The sequence below is a fragment of the Pogoniulus pusillus genome, chromosome 14 (genome assembly GCF_015220805.1).
Source record: "Pogoniulus pusillus isolate bPogPus1 chromosome 14, bPogPus1.pri, whole genome shotgun sequence".
Lineage (NCBI taxonomy): Eukaryota > Metazoa > Chordata > Aves > Piciformes > Lybiidae > Pogoniulus > Pogoniulus pusillus.
The window spans coordinates 22,747,969-22,764,765 of record NC_087277.1 but is presented as its reverse complement, the minus strand read 5'-3'; the positions used below and the strand labels follow the sequence as shown (position 1 = coordinate 22,764,765).

Below are 16,797 nucleotides of genomic sequence, written 5' to 3'. Positions count from 1 at the left end.
GGAGGTGAATCTCCCCGTCTGGTCTGCTCTTGTGAGACACCACCTGGAGTACTGTGTCTGGTTCTCATGCCCCCAGCATAACAGGGACATGGAGCTGCTGGAGTGGGTCCAAAGGAGGGCCATGAAGATGTAAGAGGACTGGAGCACCTCCCCTATGGGGACAGGCTAAGAGAGTTGGGGCTGTTCAGCCTGGAGAAGAGAAGGGTCTGGGGAGACCTTAGAGCAGCCTTCCAGTAGCTAAAGGGTGTCTACAAGAAAGCTGGGAAGGGACTATGTAACAAGAGCTTGTAGTGACAGGACAAGAATAAATGTCTTTAAAATTCAGGAGGATCGATTAGAGTAAATATTAGGAAGAAATTATTTAGAGTGAAGGTGATGAGACACTGGAACAAGCTAGAACACAAGAGGTTCCACCTCAACATAAGACACTTCTTTACAGTGAGGGTGACGAACACTGGAACAGGCTGTCCAGAGAGTCTCCCTCTCTGGAGACTTTCAAAACCTGCCTGGATGCATTCCTGTGTGGCTTATCCTAGGTGATCCTGCTTTAGCAGGAGGGTGGACCCAGTGATATCTAGAGGTCCCTTCCAACCCCTACCATTCTGTGATTCTGCCAAGAAGCTTGTTCCACTTCTTCAGGACACTTTCAGGTTCTTTGTAAATTTAGTATATGTCCTTAGTTCTTTGTGAAAGTTGTGGAGTTTGAGTTGTAGTAAGTTAAGCTAAGACTTATTTTTAAACATCTTGTCTTAAATTTCTGCATGTTTAACACAGAATCATAGAATCAACCAGATATGTGAAGTAAAAAAAATAAAATTGCCTAAACATCCCCAAACTCCTTCCTTTGTCCTGGGCCAGGTAAAATAATAAAATTCCATAAACTGTTCTGAAAAATACTGACAAGTGTGATGTGTGCTGTAAACGTGAGGGCCCAGGTATCAGACTTCAATAAAGTACCCATTGCTTTGTGCTCTCCTGTAAGACATGAGGAATACACCACAATTTAGAAAGTCTTGTTTCTCTCTGTATATTCTACACAGATGAAACAGGTGCAAGAAGCAGAGCTGAAAGCATCAGCAAATGAAAGAGAAGTGCAGTTACTTCGAATATCCTTGCGACAGCAGAAGGAGAAGATAAAACAACTACATGAACTTCTTATATTAAGAGAGCAAGAGCAAAGGTATGAGATCTATTTTCTTTTCACAAGCTAATAGAGATACTAGTGTTGGAAATGTATTTTGGCAAAATGTGCTCTGTAGAGTGTGGGTGTATATCTGTATGGGTTTATTTTTAATGAGAAAATGGTCTTTGTAAGACTGTAGATGTCTTTCAGTTTTCTTGCTCACTTAAGAATGTCTTCATATCTTGCAGATTCCTGACTCAGTTGCCAGTAGGCAACTCTTTTTCCCAGCCTTTCACTTGATAGGTTCTTGTTTTATTATATGGCTGAACGTTTGATTTTAAATGCTTAGTCTTTAATGCAGGAAGTAATCAGATGAAAATAAAGTCACATTTGAACTATTGTCTGAAAATCTGCCTATACCACAGTAACACAACATCTTCCAAAATAAAGTCAACTTCTGCAGGATCTTGCTTTAGGATGAGTGGGTGGGTGGGTTGCCTGGGTGTTTCCCTTTTTCCTCTCAGAATTTCCTTTTCTGGGAGAACATAGGAACATAAGTTAAATACCATTCAGCTAATACAGCCAAATACGTGTACAAAGTAAAGCAACAAGGGGTGTGGGCTAAACTTGTACATGGGGGAGTCATTAATAAAATAAGCTATACTTTAGAAGGATAAATGCATTCAAATAACAAGGTAAATGTAGGCTTAGATGGGAATAATCCAGTAGCTCTGTTTTATGAGTTAATTAGAAGTTCTGAAATCTCCAAAAGATGTCATATGAAGGACCGAGGATAGAGAGTGCAGAATAGGCTTACAGTACAGGGTACTTTTGCTACAACATCCTGTTATTGGTATGCTTCCAGACAGGAACAACTCTTATCCCATGGCACTCCTTTAGGTCCCCATTGCTGCTTTCAGGTTTTGTGTCTAAGTGAGAAGCAACAGGTGTTGGGGAAGGGTAAAGAGAATGACTGCAAAGGTAGTAGTACACTACTTTTCCTTGACCCCATTGTCTCTTCCAGATCATTTTTAACAGCGGAGCAAGCAAATGCAAACTACCATCAAGAGATCAATTGAGTAATTTCTACAGAAGTTTGAATTAAAAAATAAGATTTTTTCCTTTGGGGGTTTTACTAGTAGTCAGCACACTTTTCCTCATTGAAGGGCCATTCTCATGGAAAACTGGAATATGTCTATGAAATTAAAGAATGTATTACATGTGTTACATAACTTATTACCCTTCTTAGGAAATACTATGTAAATTAATTGAGACAGCACTGTAAGGCACTGCAGTTGTCTCAAGTGTATGTTTTGTAACTTCAGGAAAGAACTTGAAGCCCGAGTTGCTTTAAATGGACCTGAATTCCAAGCTGCTTTGGCGAAAGAAGTGGCTAAAGAGCAACAGAGACATGAACAGCGTGTTAAAGAACTTCAAGAGACAATTAATATGTTGAACCAGAAGTACAAGGAGTTAGAAGATGAATTTCGTTTAGCATTAACAATTGAAGGAAAAAGGTTTAGAGAGGTAAGGCTAACAGAACGTTTCCTCTCAAGTTAGTTGGAGGTGTAGTTCTCTTAAATATGTTGAATTAGGGTGAGGGGGTGTGGTTTGGGTTGAGTTTTTTTTCCTTTGATCCTTAAGGTCTTTGCTCCAAAGGTTGATCTAAAAATGCTGGCAGTAGGCTTTGAAATATCAATGAATAGAACATAGACACTGAATGCCAAGTTAGCTCTCATACCACCTGCATTTTAGTTCATAAGTAAAAGTCAAAGTAAAAAACTTAAGTCTGGTGGTATTAATTTCTTTTAAAAGATGTTGACCTATTAGAAAACATTCAGTTATTGTAAAAATTCTTGTGGTGTTTTGATGTGGTTATGGTTTTTTATATAGTAGTGTCTCAATAATAATTACTATTTAGCATTTCAAAATTGGATTTTAGATACACAATTTGAAATTCAGATTCAAAACTTGCCCACTAAATTCCATGGATAACTTATTTCTGTGGTTAGTTTTCACATTATTTTATATGTTAAATGAAAGAAATTTCAGATGCTTCATTTTTGCTTGTACTTGGTTTTCTTCATTTTAAATCAGCTGGATGCATGGGAGAAGAGGGGAAGGAAAAGACTGAGCTTTCACCCTTCAAATCTTTCTTTTGCAAGGAATAAAAACATAATTTAAAGTTCTTCCATATTTTGATGCTGACCTTAACAATGTCATTATGTCAAGACATTGTTTTTTTTCCTAAGCTATGTTTTTTTCTGTTCTTTCTGATTCACCCACGACTTGTTTGGTTTGGTTTTTACAAATTTGTGGCTGAGCAGAAATGGTCTTTTGAGTTGAAGTATCACCCACGAACTGGTAGAAAACCAGTCCTGTATATTCACTAATTTCACCTACTCTTGTCGAAGTTCTGTTTCTTCTTTTACTTGAAACGCAGACATCATTTGGCTGTATGTATATAAACTTTTTACAAATGCTAGCATTTTTCAAGTTTTTTCTTATAAAACCTTAGGTAAAAGAGAGTTTTGAGAACATTGCTGCTGATCTAGCTGAACATAAACGAGCTGTCTTCGAGTTGGAACAAAAGGAAAAAGAGATGGCAAGTCTGATCCAAGACCTGACAAGTCTAGTGAAAGAACAGAAAACAAAGATTGCAGAATTAACAAAATCAAATGAAGAAGCTACAACAAACCTAAAGGTACAAAATATTTCAACTACTATTCTGGGTGATATTTCATCTATACAATTAATGGCTCTGTACAAGGTGCACGGACAGAAAAGCATTTCCTGTTGTATTGAAACCTAATACTCCCCGTCAGCCTTTATTCCTGCGTCTTGCTCTTCCATTTCTCACAGGTAATGCATTCTGTGTAGCAAAATCCAAACTCATTAATGTCTTCAGAAGTGCCCTCCTTGTGGGCACTAGCAGTTTGCATAGAATGGAAACTCTAAACTGAGATTTCAAACCTGCATTAATAGCCCTGTAATAACCCTGTAAATTCAAAGTAATGAAATACAGTTCTGCAGTGGTCACAGTGTAAGAAGGAAAAATGAAATTGAACAATCAATGTAGTTACTAGCAGCTTATCTCTCAGTTGCATAAAATGAGCAGTATTTGTCATTACTACTGATTGTCTACTATTCATGTTAAATACTGTGGCATAGTTGCTCTATTTTACACTACTGATCACCACGTGTTCACACGTTGTGGTGCTGCCATGTCCATTAATAATTTTTTTTATCTTAGGGATGTTGCCTTTAAACTGTGGTGTGATCCAAAGCATCTTCATGCTTAAAAGTCTGCAGTACAATCCCTGCATAGCTGTTTCTGAGCTCCTCCTACATGTTGCTGTTGGGGTGTCCTAGCATTGTGTTGCTGTACAGAGCAGGATCCTGCCACTTGGTGATGCTGCTACAAACAAAACTTTTTAAAATAGCTGTATTAAACAGCTGTAACCTGGAAAACATAAAACAGCCTGCAGAACTGAAGATAAATCCTATCTAAGCAGAAGTTCGTCCCACCTTCTGTCTGTTTTCTCTTGATTTGCTTTTTGACTTTCTTTTTCACTTGTGCATTTATAACTCTAAAGAGGATTTTATCATGGCATTGCTAATACCAGGTGGCTGTTTAGAAATCAGCTTTACACTTTTCAGGGGTTGAAGTATGTCTGTTTGAAGCAAACATTTGTGTTTCATTACTGGAAAGAGACAGATAGAACCCTTTGTGCTAGCAAAATATTCCTCAGTTAACTGTCTGTAGATAAATAATTACTTTCCGATCTGCTTTAGTATTGATTTGAAATTTTGAATGTTTGTTTTAAAGCATCTTATTTTATAATATTTATACAGTGTAGAACTGAAGAACTTGAAACTGTGATTGAGGAGGACAAACAGAAGGGTGTTCAAGTTGAACTTCTGAAAAAGGAAAATGGAAAACTTATTTCTCAGCTGACAGCCCAAGAATCTGTGATTGATGGGTTAAAAATGGAAAGAAAAATATGGGGACAGGAGTTAGCACAACAGGGTAAAACATCTTGTTCTGGGTTTTTTTCCCTTTTGCAGAAAAGACTCCTATACAGTTTTAATGTGCCTCTGGATGCCATGTTGGTCTTACCCAGTTGTAAAGATAGAAATTCTGTTGCATGCAGGCCATTATAGTATAGCAGCTGTGGGAATTACTTGCAGTTACAATTTATCTGTTTTCCAAAAATATCAAAATGCTATAATGTTACACATAAAACTTTTAATTATGAAGCTAGGAAAGTGAGGATTGTTGCACAGTCTTCCATAGTGCTATGAGTCTAATGAGAAAAATTCAGTTTACATTTTGTTTAATAAAAGCATTCAGTGCTGGGCTTTTGATATTTTCCTGGGTTCACATGACTCAGGACCACATTGTGGATTCTTTGAGACTGGCTCAGTCTCTAAAACTGCAGACTTTTATCAGAGTGATTTTCAAAGGCTAAAATACAGATCTTCATTTCCCCTTCAGTGTTACCTACTTAGAGATTAAAGCCTCAAAGTGTTTGCAGTGGGTGAAACTGTGATATTTCTTTTTTAAGATGATTCTTACCCTCATCTCCCTGTCTCCTCCAACATTATACATCTTTAAGTTGAATCTGTAAAATGAGTGTTGTAGAGTAAACATTCTGTTTTATCTAGGAGCTCACCTTGCTCAAGATCGGGGAAAACTAGAGGCAAAAATTGAAGTTCTGACAAATGAGATTGAGGTGCTAAAAAAACAGAAGGAACAAGATAGTGATACTATAAAAATTAAAAACAAAATAATGGATGATCAGACAGAAACAATCAGAAGACTAAAGGAAGTAAGTGGCATGTCTGACAATTTGTATGCTTGGCTAAAATTAGATCTACAGTGAAAGCTGTTGTAACAGCTGTAATGAAAGATGGTTTACCAACTTTCATGGTTTACCAATTAGGCTGTAAGTAGCAACTGATTTCACTGGGAGAAGACAATGGCCTTGTATTAACTTGAAGTCCTGAAATCTTTCATTGGATACTATTTATGTAAAACCATTTTGTCTTTGTTTCGCTTCAAGTTTTTATTATTGTAATATTTTTGAAAGAGAAAAACCTAGCATGATTCTCCCCATGTGTTTAAAAGGGAAAAATGTCTTAAAAGTTAGTTTCAGGTTTACTTTACAGTGTATATCTATTGCTTTGTTCTTGTAAGTCAATATTTTGACAGCAGAGCTACTATGTTTTTTTCTATCAATTACATTAAACTTTTTTAGAGAGTTCATCTTATTAATCAGGGCAAATTTTATAGCATGTTGAGTTAGTCAAGGTTAGATGCATTATTCTCTAAACTGTGTGAGCCATGTGAGCTCAGTGATTTGTGTAGGTAGAATAAGTTGTTGTATTAGAGTTCTAAATTACCTTTTTTCTTTCAGGTTTACGTTTTGATGTTGTGGGTTTCTTTAACTTATTTCAGATGAAAATTATTTAATTAGCCATCACTTTATTAAGTCTTTCATATAAATTTGGAAGAGTAAACTTTCAGATGTCGGTAAGAGTAAAGTTAAAATGGAGTTTGTGTTCTAAATTTTTTATCTTCTAAAGGGCGTACAAGAAAAAGATAAACAAATCAGAAAACAGCAGGAAGAAAATGTAAAAGCTCACAAGTGTCTTCAAGTCCAGTTGGATGAAAAAGCTGCTGAATTGGAAAGGCTGCTAGATAAAATAGAAAGGCAGAATGAAAGAAAAGAGGAATTAAAGCAACTACTAGAAGAAAAAGAATTAGAACTTGACGACATTAAGAATGCACACAGGTGATACATACAAGTGGCAGTAATTCTATGGGATCATAACAGTATGCAGCACTGCTCTGAAGTTATTCTCTGTTTAGAAAATACTTGCTTGCTATTAAAACACACAGAAATGTGGAAAAAATTGGAGCATGGAAAATAAGTGATATCTAAATTGTAAAAATATGCATTTTATTCCAGTGCACTGAAAAAGGAGTGGCAAGGTAAAGGAAAGCTACTGAGCCAGCTGGAATTGCAGGTTAAACAAATAAAAGAGAACTTTGACATCAAAGAGAAGAAGCTGATTGAAGAGAGAAATAAAAGCCTTCAAACTCAGAGGTGAACACTTTACATTATTTTATGACTGCTCAGTTAGTATAGAGTTGCCCTGTTAATAAGAGTACAAAGATAAATGATTATATGGTGAAAAAAAGTGTAATACTTTGTAAGTACTTTCTGAGCCTAGTTGCTGCAGACTGTGTGTGTAGAATTCTTCTTGTGCAGGTGACTTACTTCATGGAACTAGCATTCAGGTACAGCATTCATCATTTAAACTCCTCAGCTACCTTCCCATTGTCTTTGAGAATACTGGAGCCTACATTCCTTCCTCCTAGCAAGCCCATTCTGCCTCAAGGTTCGGAAGCTCAGTGTTACACTTGCATGACAGGAACTCTTCTAGAAAAGCCATCACACATACTGGCTGCAGTCATGCCATGAAGATGGTTGTGCCCAAGGTGCAGTCTGAGTTTGTACAGGGCTTCTTTCAGCATAGGCCTGTCAAGCTTCTAGCTCAGGGCCAGGATGCACAAAACAAATTGGTTGCAAATCACAGGTTCAGCCAAGCAACTGTGGCTGGCATCTGGGCATACAAGAGAGGCCACAGTGCTTCACTAACCTCTGTGCAGGGCAATGAAAATACCTCATAAGCTGTGCAGGAAATTAAGAACAGATCCTCAATACTTTTCACAACAATTCTAGTAAACATTTCAGTCTGTGGTAGACGGACTGCTAAGTTACCTGTCCTCTTCCCGTACAGAAAAGTAGCAACACATTTTCAGTTTCTTTTATTATTCCTCTTGTAATATCACTTTTCTGAGGAATTAATAGTAAATTATACAGAAGCAGATACTCATAACCTAGAAAGCTCTCAGGGACCTGGAGGGTACATGGTTATTTCGTATGTTTCTGACCTTACAGTTCAGTGTGGTAGCCTGCTGCCTGTGATGAGCTTAGATTGTTTGTATGATTTTTACTTTGGCCTTTTTTCTTTCTTTTCCCACCTATTTGTAAGAAAATATAAGCTAGTTAATAAGACTGCATATTTATCTAGCAGTGCTAGCCACGCTCCTACTGAAGGAATTAAACTATTACGACTAACACTTTTTGCTTTAAATTTTTTAATTAAACACTTTTATTATACTTTTGCTATTATTTTATGGAGAATCAATAAAGAAATTAAAGAAAATACCTTTACAGTTACATTTGATTGAAGAAGGAAAAAAAAAAGGGAAGAAACCAAAAAGCTACCTCAAATAATCAGTAGCACTAGGTTATGGAATTGTTGGAACGTGAGTAGTGAAACTGAAATTTTGGCCCAGATAATTCTGGTTTGTTTCAAAATTTCGGTGTAAATAAATTGCACAGTGGAATAATTTGCCTTGCTTTCTATTACTATATATTTTAGAATATTCCCCTAAGGCAGAATTTACTTGGAGTCAAGGAAATGCTTTACTGCTGTGAAATCAGATACTTCTCTGTTTCTGAGAGACACAAGCTTACAGACCATTTACAGTTCAGTCATTGACTTGTCAGAAAGCAAAAGCATAATAAGTAGATGTTTGAAGAGGGAGCTGGGGTTGTTTAGCCTAGTGAAGAGGAGGCTCAGGGGTGATCTCATTGCTGTCTACAGCTACCTGAAGGGAGGTTGTAGCCAGGTGGGGGTTGTTCCCTTCTCCCAGACAGCCAGCAACAGAACAAGGGGACACAGTCTCAAGTTGTGCCGGGGGGAAGTATAGGCTGGATGTTAGGAGGAAGTTCTTCACAGAGAGAGTGATTTGCCATTGGAATGGGCTGCCCAGGGAGGTGGTGGAGTCACTGTCCCTGGAGGTGTTCAAGAAAAGCCTGGATGAGGCACTTAGTGCCATGGTCTGGATGACTGGATAGGGCTGGGTGCTAGGTTGGACTGGCTGATCTTGGAGGTCTCTTCCAACCTGGTTGATTCTATGATTCTGAGTGGGGTTCTTATCCACATTAACAGTAGCAAGCTTTTGCTAGTCCTTAAGGCCCTCTGCTGAGAGGACTGTAACTAGAACATGTACTTACGAGAACAGGACATCTCCTGATGCTAGATACTGAAATAATTGTGTTCATGCTTACGGTATTTAAAAAAATGGACAAAGCAAAATACTTCAGTTGTTTGCAGAAGTGATTTTTTTTTTGTTAATTATTTTTTAGGATTGCTGTGGAAAAGCTTCATGAAATGGATGATGCATTTAGAAAACAACTTGAGTCAATACGGGCAGCTCATCAAGAAGAACTACTGCAGATGGCAAGTGAAAAGGAGAAAGAAATTGAAGCAGCAAATGAAAAAGTAATTTAAATACTAAATTCATGTTTGCTCTGTTTGCATTTTTATTCTACAACTGCTAAAGCAGCGGTGCTTGGAAGTCACATGTCAGTATCTATCTGGTTAACCTCTGGAGCAAAACAGCCCTGGTTTAGTACTCAAATCTTAGCACAGTAAGAAAATCCATAGAACTGTACCATCATGTAGGTTGGAGGAAGTTCTTTACTGAGCGAGTGGTCAGGCACTGGAACAGGCCGTCCAGGGAGGTGGTAGAGTTCCCGTCCCTGGAGCTGTTTAAGAGGAGGGTGGATGTGGTGCTTGAGGCTGTGGTCTAGTGATTATGGATGCTGGGATGAAGGTTGGACTGGATGATCATGGTGGTCCAGTCCAACCATAGCGATTCATAGTGATGATGTTGTGCTGAGGGACTTGGTTTAGTCAAGAACTTGTCAGTATGAAACTAATGATTGGGCTCGATGATCTTGAAGGTCTTTTCCAATCTAAGAAATTCTGTGATTCTGTGATCATCACTCAAAGGAAGTTGCCTGCTGTATATGTGTTGTAAGTCGACAGCTAAACATTTCCTCTTTTATACAGACAAGAATTATGCCAGATAATCCGTTTGCCTCATCTACACTGGTGTTAACAGTTACTGTTCCTGTCATAATAGTATGACAAACAGTACCAGGGAAGTGAGTGTCCTCCTGTACTCGGCACTGGTGAGGCCACACCATGAGAACTGGATTCAGTTTTGTGCCCCTCACTACAAGAAAGACACTGAGGTGTTGGAACGTGCTCAGAGAAAGGCAGCAAAGCTGGGGACTGGTCTGGAGAACATGTCTTGTGAGGCACAGCTGAGGGAACTGGGTTGTTCAGACTGCAGAAAAAGAGGCTGAGGGATTGTCTACAACTACCTCAAATGAGGTTATAGTGAAGTAGGTCTTAGTCTCTTCTGATAGGAACAATTGATAAGATGAGACAAAATGGCCTCAAGTTGCCCTGGAGGAGGTTTAGGTTGCACATTAGAAGAAACTTCTTCACTGAAAGGGTCTCAAAAGATTGGAACACACTCCCCAGGGAGGTGATTGAATCACTATCCTTTGCGGTGTTTCAAAGAGGCAGAGATATGGTGCTGAAAGACATGCTTTAGCATCAGACTTGATAGGGTTAGAGAACAGTTGAACTCTTATCTTAAAGGCCTTTTCCAGTTCACATGTTTCTGTGGTTCTGTATACTGCATGCTTCCCTGGTGGGACAACTGGTGCTTTTTCTGCACGGTGAGTGCTTGATATGTTTTTGCTACATTACCAGCTATCTCCTAGCAAATTAATACCTTTGTTACTAAGTTCCAATACATTCTGCTACTGCACCAGAAGTCAAAAGCCATCTCTTGCTTATTTAAACATAAGCAACACAAGAGTGATACGCTTATCAGTGTTGATATTGCCAAGGTTGTATGGGTTTGGGTGTATTAAAGAAAAGCAAGAATTCTGTTTGATCTCTGTGTGCTCTCTCAGGTTTACTGCATTGAAGAAGAAATGCAGAAGCTTCTGCAGGAAACAGCAAACAGTAAAAAAGCCATGGAAAATAAAATCAGACGACTTACAGATGCACTGAATGATATTCAACAAGACTTTTGAAGATGATTATATACACTAAAATGTGTGTAACACTATCTAAAATTCTTACGCTGCAATGCACTTTCCCCTGTTTTCTAGACAGTAAGTTCTTTGTGATATATTTTGATGGTTCAACTATTAATATTTTTACACTGTTATAATAATAAATTGTTATTTTTAACTGTTTTGTTAAAGTGGGTGAAAAACCATACATAGGTGAACAGCATCATAAGAAATTAGGAGTTAGCTTGTTGAGAGAAACAAGGCAAGAGCAAGCAGTAGGGTGTTGTGCTTAAGTTAACTCCATGTATCAGTACATGTAGGGGGCTGACCTGCTGGAAAGCAACTGTTTGGAGCAGGCCTGAGAGTCCTGGTGGACAGCAGGATAACCATGAGCCATCAATGTGCCCAGTGGTATCCTAGGGTGCTTCAAGCAGAGTGTGGCAAGCAGGTTGAGGAAGGTTCTCTCTACCCTGCCCTGGTGAGGTCTCACTTAGAGTACTGTGTCCAGTTCTGGGCTCCTCAGTTCAAGAAATACAGGGAATTGCTTGAGAGGGTACAGCAAAGGGCCACAAATATTATAGGGGTCTAGAACATCTCTCTTAGGAAGAAAGGCTGAGGGACTTGGGGCTTTTAAGCCTAGGGAAGATTGAGAGTGATGTTTATAAATACTTAATGGGTTGGCATCAGGAGGGTGGAGCCAGTCTTTCTTCAGTGGTGCCCAGTGACAGGAAAAGAGGTAACAGGCCCAAACTTGAACAGAGGAAGTTCTCTAAACATGAGGAGGAACTTCTTTACTTAGAGGGTGTGTCAGAGACTGAGATAAACAATATGTCCCAACATCTCAGAAAAAAACTTGTTTTGAGCTAAATTTCTGAGAAATGCTAAGCAAGCATCCTGTTTGTATTCACTGTCCTGAAAATCCCTCCTGCATGAGCTCAGACCCCCAGGAGCTTCCCAATATGTGACAAGTGGACAAGAAACCAGCCAGGGAACACCGAGTGAGCTTGTGCATGCCACCATGGGACCACCTGCCTGACAGCTCAGCTTGCAAGGACTGAAAGACCACCATTCTGGACCACCATACCTGGAACTGAGCTCCTGTTACCTAACACACACAGGAGGTGAAGGCTTCCTGTTGTGACAGATGATGCTGATTCTGACCCAAGCGCAGTCTAGCGGCTCCTGGTTTATCATCAGCAGCAATCCTTTCAGAGACACCGGCTGGACAAGGGGGGCTCAACTCTGGAAACACACCGAGCATGCCCAACACAACTGGACAGTGGGCCTGGCTAAGCAAATCTCTCCTGGCAAATGGTAAGTGGTTCTCAGAAACACATGCATATTCAATGAGGCAGGCAGGGAAAAGAAGAGAAGCTCTGACCTGCAGATAGAACTTTACCCACCCACTCTCTTCAAATGGACTTTTGGGAAGCCAGGTGACTCTGGGGTGACCTCTCTTCTCTCTGCATGGGGGTATTTCTTTCTTTTCTTTCTCTTTTCTCCCCTGTCTCTCTTACTCTCCCTCTCTTCATCCCTATCCTCATGTGTGTGTGTTGTGTGAATGTGATAAAGCTAGCCTATGCATTTGACATTGTTTGTGCCTTAATTCTGTGCCTGAGAATCCAAACCTCTCACACCCAGAGTTCCTCTGGACTGGGACCGGGCAACAGGACAGAGAGGTGTTTGAGTCTCCTTTAGAGTCTCAAAACCCACCTGGATGCATTTCTGTGCAACCTGTTCTAGGTGAACCTGCTCTTGCAGAGGTCTCTTCCAACCCCCTTCTGTGATTTTGTGAAAAGAAGGTGGGACCTTTGTTTCTAACACAGGAGACTGAAGCTTTGCTTCACTGGAGTTAAGATTCTTGTAATGAAAAATCCAAGAACCTACCTGAAAATGTGTTTAATCTGCTGCTGTTGATGAAGAATGCATGACTTGTGGCTTGCTTTGCAGTGTAGTTTGGTTCTCAACAGCAGTGGGCTTCCTACCAGGCTTTCAGAAGATACAAGAGAACAGCTTCTTATGGAAGCTAATCATAAGCCTCATGTTAGTATGATTGATGTCCGTCTCTCACAGTGGAGACATAACTGTCTCCACTGTACTCTGTCAGTTATTTCACTTGTTTTCATAGATCTTAAACTGTTACTGCACTACACCATACTCTGAAGGGTTTAGTAAAGCAGTGGTAAATAATACCCAGTTATTTTTCTCACCTTGCATGAGCAGTGCTGGCAGAAGCTGCTAAGCTGACTTTACTGCCAGTGTGTTCATAAGCCAGGTCTGATCACACCTGAGTGCATTTCTGTACCCAGCAGCCCCAGTAAAAGCATCAGTGATAGTAAAAGGCCCTAGCCAAAGGGCTAACTGTGCAAGCTCTGTTGGGCTTCTTAACAATTTGTTATGAGAACCTGCTCTGTGAACTCCACGGCCTCTTGTTTTGAGCTGTGGCTCAAGTGTGGGATGTAACAAAGGCCTGGGAAACATGCACAACCTGAAGGCAGAAGCCATGGCAGCAGAAGCAAGTCACTGGTGGTCAGTGACTCATCTGACAAACCATGACCTTGAGAGCTGTGAACAGACTGGTTTTGCTATAAGAAAAGTAGCAGCAATGGAGCAAAATAATGAATAAATAACCAACCAAAGCTGCTTTGGATGCAGCCTGGGAAAAAAAATGCCCCCACTTTGCACAGTAAGGTTGTGCATGGGTAGAGGTGAGGGGCTGGGAATTACCTAGACACTGCACAGGCTTACAAAAGGGTAAGACTGCAAATTTTTGGGAAAGGGCAGGAGGCAGACATTTACTTCAGGTCTGACTCCCTATGCCCAGAGCTGGCTGGCCCCTGAGATCACCAAGGCCTGGAACTAACAGGAAGGGATCTGCTTAGTGATGATACTGTATTCTTACAGCTAAGGTGAGATATAGCTGTTCAGGACTGACTGCTTTGGATTCCTGCTAGCTGTTGGTAATACAAATTAATATATACTGGTAACGTTTAGCAAGGTGTAAGGAGCAGCTCTGAGCACAGTTGGGTTAATGAACATTAGTCTGGTAAATTTTGCTGCAAAGTTTAAAATTAGTCCTATTTATTGGTCTGCTGGCATCCCAGTGATCTCCTCATTCCCTGACACAAATATATCAGTACTAGCTAAACACAGAAGAAATGATTTCTCCTCCTTACCTTCTGTTCTGCACATTCCTACTTCTTCAGAAGCCATATTATGTAAGAAAATACTCACCTGGAAAGCTATTGTATAGTATTTAAATGGGAGTCACTGGTGTGGAAAGGTTGCACCACTTCAGAGTGCTTTTCTGTCATGTTTATCAAATGTTTCCTTGGGCACTTCTTTTTTTGTTAGATTCTTTGTCCAAGCTGCACTTTGTGTGAAGTAATTCAGTGCTTGGAATCCACTAGGAATGTAAAGGATTCTACTTTTATACTAATTCATTATTATTAGCTCAGTGTTTTTCCTTCAGAATTTTCATTCTGAAACTATTTTCTGATTTCGACATAGGGAGTTGGCTACAGGTTCTAACACAAATTCCTTCTATTCACAGAATCATAGAATCAGACAGGTTGGAAGAGACCTACAAGACCATCCAGTCGAGCCTGTCACCCAGCCCTATCCCATCAACTAGACCATGATTCTTAAGTGCCTCATCCAGGCTTTTCTTGAACACCTCCAGGAATGGTGACTCCACCACCTCCCTGGGTAGCCCATTCCAATGCCAATCACTCTCTGTGTGAAGAACTTCCTCCTAACATCCAGCCTATGCTTGCCCTGGCACAACTTGAGACTGTGTCCCCTTGTTCTATTGCTGGTTGTCTGGGACAAGAGATCAAGCCTCACCTGGCTACAGCCTCCTTTCAGGTAGTTATAGACAGCAGTGAGGTCCCCCCTGAGCATCCTCTTCTGCAGGCTAAACAACCCCAGCTCCCTCAGCCTCTCCTCACAAGGCTGTGTTCCAGGCCTCTCACCAGCTTCATTGCCCTTCTCTAGACACATTCTCAACATCTCTCTTGAATTAAGTAGCCCAGAACTGGACACAGGACTCAAGGTGTGACCTGACCAGTGCTGAGTACAGGGGAAGAATAACCTCCCTCATTCTGTTGGCCACACTATTCCTGATACAGGCCAGGATGCCATTGGCTCTCCTGGCCACCTGGGCACACTGCTGGCACATGTTCAGATACTATCTACTGGTGCCCCCAGGTCCTTTTCTTCCTGGCTGCTCTCCAGCCACTCTGTCCCCAGCCTGTAGCACTACTTGGGGTTGTTGTGGCCAAAGTGTCTGTGGCCCTACACTTGGCCTTGTTAAATCTCATCCCATTGGCCTCTGCCTACCCATCCAGCCTGTCTAGGTCCCTCTGCAGAGCTCTCCTACCCTCCAACAGATCGACATCTGCTCCTAGCTTGGTGTCATCTGCAAACTTACTGATGATGGACTCAATCTCCTGGTCCAGATCATCGATATTCCTTGCTTTTTGGCTCAAAATTCCCGTACTACAGTACTTGGATCCAGGCAAGTATTAATAGTGTCCAGAGTGTGTGTTTTTCTTGTGGCTAATTCTACTTTTGGTGTTTTTTTCCTCTGACTTCCTTAAACCTTTTTTCACAGATACTTCAATTTCTATCTTGGAAAAAGTACATTAGCAAAAATGTGGTGTAGGTGAAAGCTGTGCCAAATTTACCTGTTCATAAGGATAAACTTCAGCCTGATGGTACTGAAAGGTATGTAATAAATGGAAAACATTATAAATATATATAAACTGAATGAAAACTCTGACCTTGTCAGATGGAGGGCATGCTGTCCTGCATTAATCATGATTAAAAGATGATTCTGTTATTAGAATTGTAAAATCATAGAATCAGTCTGGGTTGGAAGGGGCCACAAGGATCATCTAGTTCAAACCCCCCATGCCATGCCCAGGGACACCCTACCCTAGATCAAGCTGGCCAGAGCCTCATAAAGCCTGGCCTTAACTCCGGGGATGGGACCTCAACCACCTCCCTGGGCAAAGCATGCCAGGGTCTCACCACTCTCATGCTGAAGAACTTCCTCCTCATATCCAGTCTGAATCTCCCCACCCCCAGCTTTGCTCCATTCCCCCTAGTCCTGTCACTAACTGATAGCCTAAAAAGTTCCCCCCCTAGATTTTTTGTAGGCCCCCTTCAGGTACTGGAAGGTTTTGTTTTCATTTCCAGACAAGATAATGAATTTGTTTAAAATGAATATTAAATGTGTGCTCATTCAGGAATTTCTGTGGTAGCCAAGACTAGGAAGGAGCGATTTCAAGTCCAGAGTCAGTACATAGGGCAATGAAGGAAGGTAAAAACAAATTAGGGAAAAAATCAACAAGCTACATTTTATACACAGTAAAAGAGTCAGAAATTTTAGCAGGCTGCAGGTTGTCAGCTGAGGGACAGAATAGCAGCCTGCTTGCTCCTATGTATGTGTCTGCTGCCTTGAATATGTTATTACAGGTGAAGGTACAGCTCCTGTGTGCCTTGTGTCCCTTCACGATGTGCTCCATTGGGTGCGGTACCTAAAGGTCTTTTCCCAGCAACATTTCTTTCTTGAAGTGCATCTCTTGAATTTTTTCACTCTGTGGAGTTTGTTTCTCTGCTAGGTTCAGGTGGTGACTGAAAGCAAGCCGTGTACCCGAGTTAAGATTAAGGCCGCATTTATTTGGACACCAGTGCAAGGGACTGGGT

The 16,797-nt window shown here is 40.5% G+C and overlaps 1 protein-coding gene across 8 annotated transcripts in view; it reads left to right on the top strand.

The window, feature by feature from the left end:
- LRRCC1 (leucine rich repeat and coiled-coil centrosomal protein 1) overlaps nucleotides 1-16,797 on the top strand; it is a 31,819-nt gene that overhangs the window by 8,461 nt on the left and 6,561 nt on the right. Inside the window, exons 11-24 of one of the 8 annotated variants that reach the window (XR_010304858.1) lie at nucleotides 1,041-1,180; nucleotides 2,449-2,650; nucleotides 3,642-3,827; nucleotides 4,979-5,153; nucleotides 5,792-5,955; nucleotides 6,713-6,921; nucleotides 7,099-7,236; nucleotides 9,352-9,487; nucleotides 10,981-11,184; nucleotides 12,025-12,399; nucleotides 14,639-14,952; nucleotides 15,477-15,604; nucleotides 15,701-15,813; nucleotides 16,713-16,795. Coding sequence is in view for 1 of the 8 variants with exons in the window: in XM_064154577.1 (XP_064010647.1) it covers nucleotides 1,041-1,180; nucleotides 2,449-2,650; nucleotides 3,642-3,827; nucleotides 4,979-5,153; nucleotides 5,792-5,955; nucleotides 6,713-6,921; nucleotides 7,099-7,236; nucleotides 9,352-9,487; nucleotides 10,981-11,103 (1,473 nt within the window). In the remaining 7 variants the exon portion in view is untranslated. Of the gene's footprint in view, nucleotides 1-1,040; nucleotides 1,181-2,448; nucleotides 2,651-3,641; nucleotides 3,828-4,978; nucleotides 5,154-5,791; nucleotides 5,956-6,712; nucleotides 6,922-7,098; nucleotides 7,237-9,351; nucleotides 9,488-10,980; nucleotides 11,264-12,019; nucleotides 12,400-14,638; nucleotides 14,953-15,434; nucleotides 15,605-15,700; nucleotides 15,814-16,712; nucleotides 16,796-16,797 lie in introns of those variants that run through there. The other 7 variants (XR_010304856.1, XR_010304857.1, XR_010304860.1 and 4 more) reach the window with 7 other exon arrangements.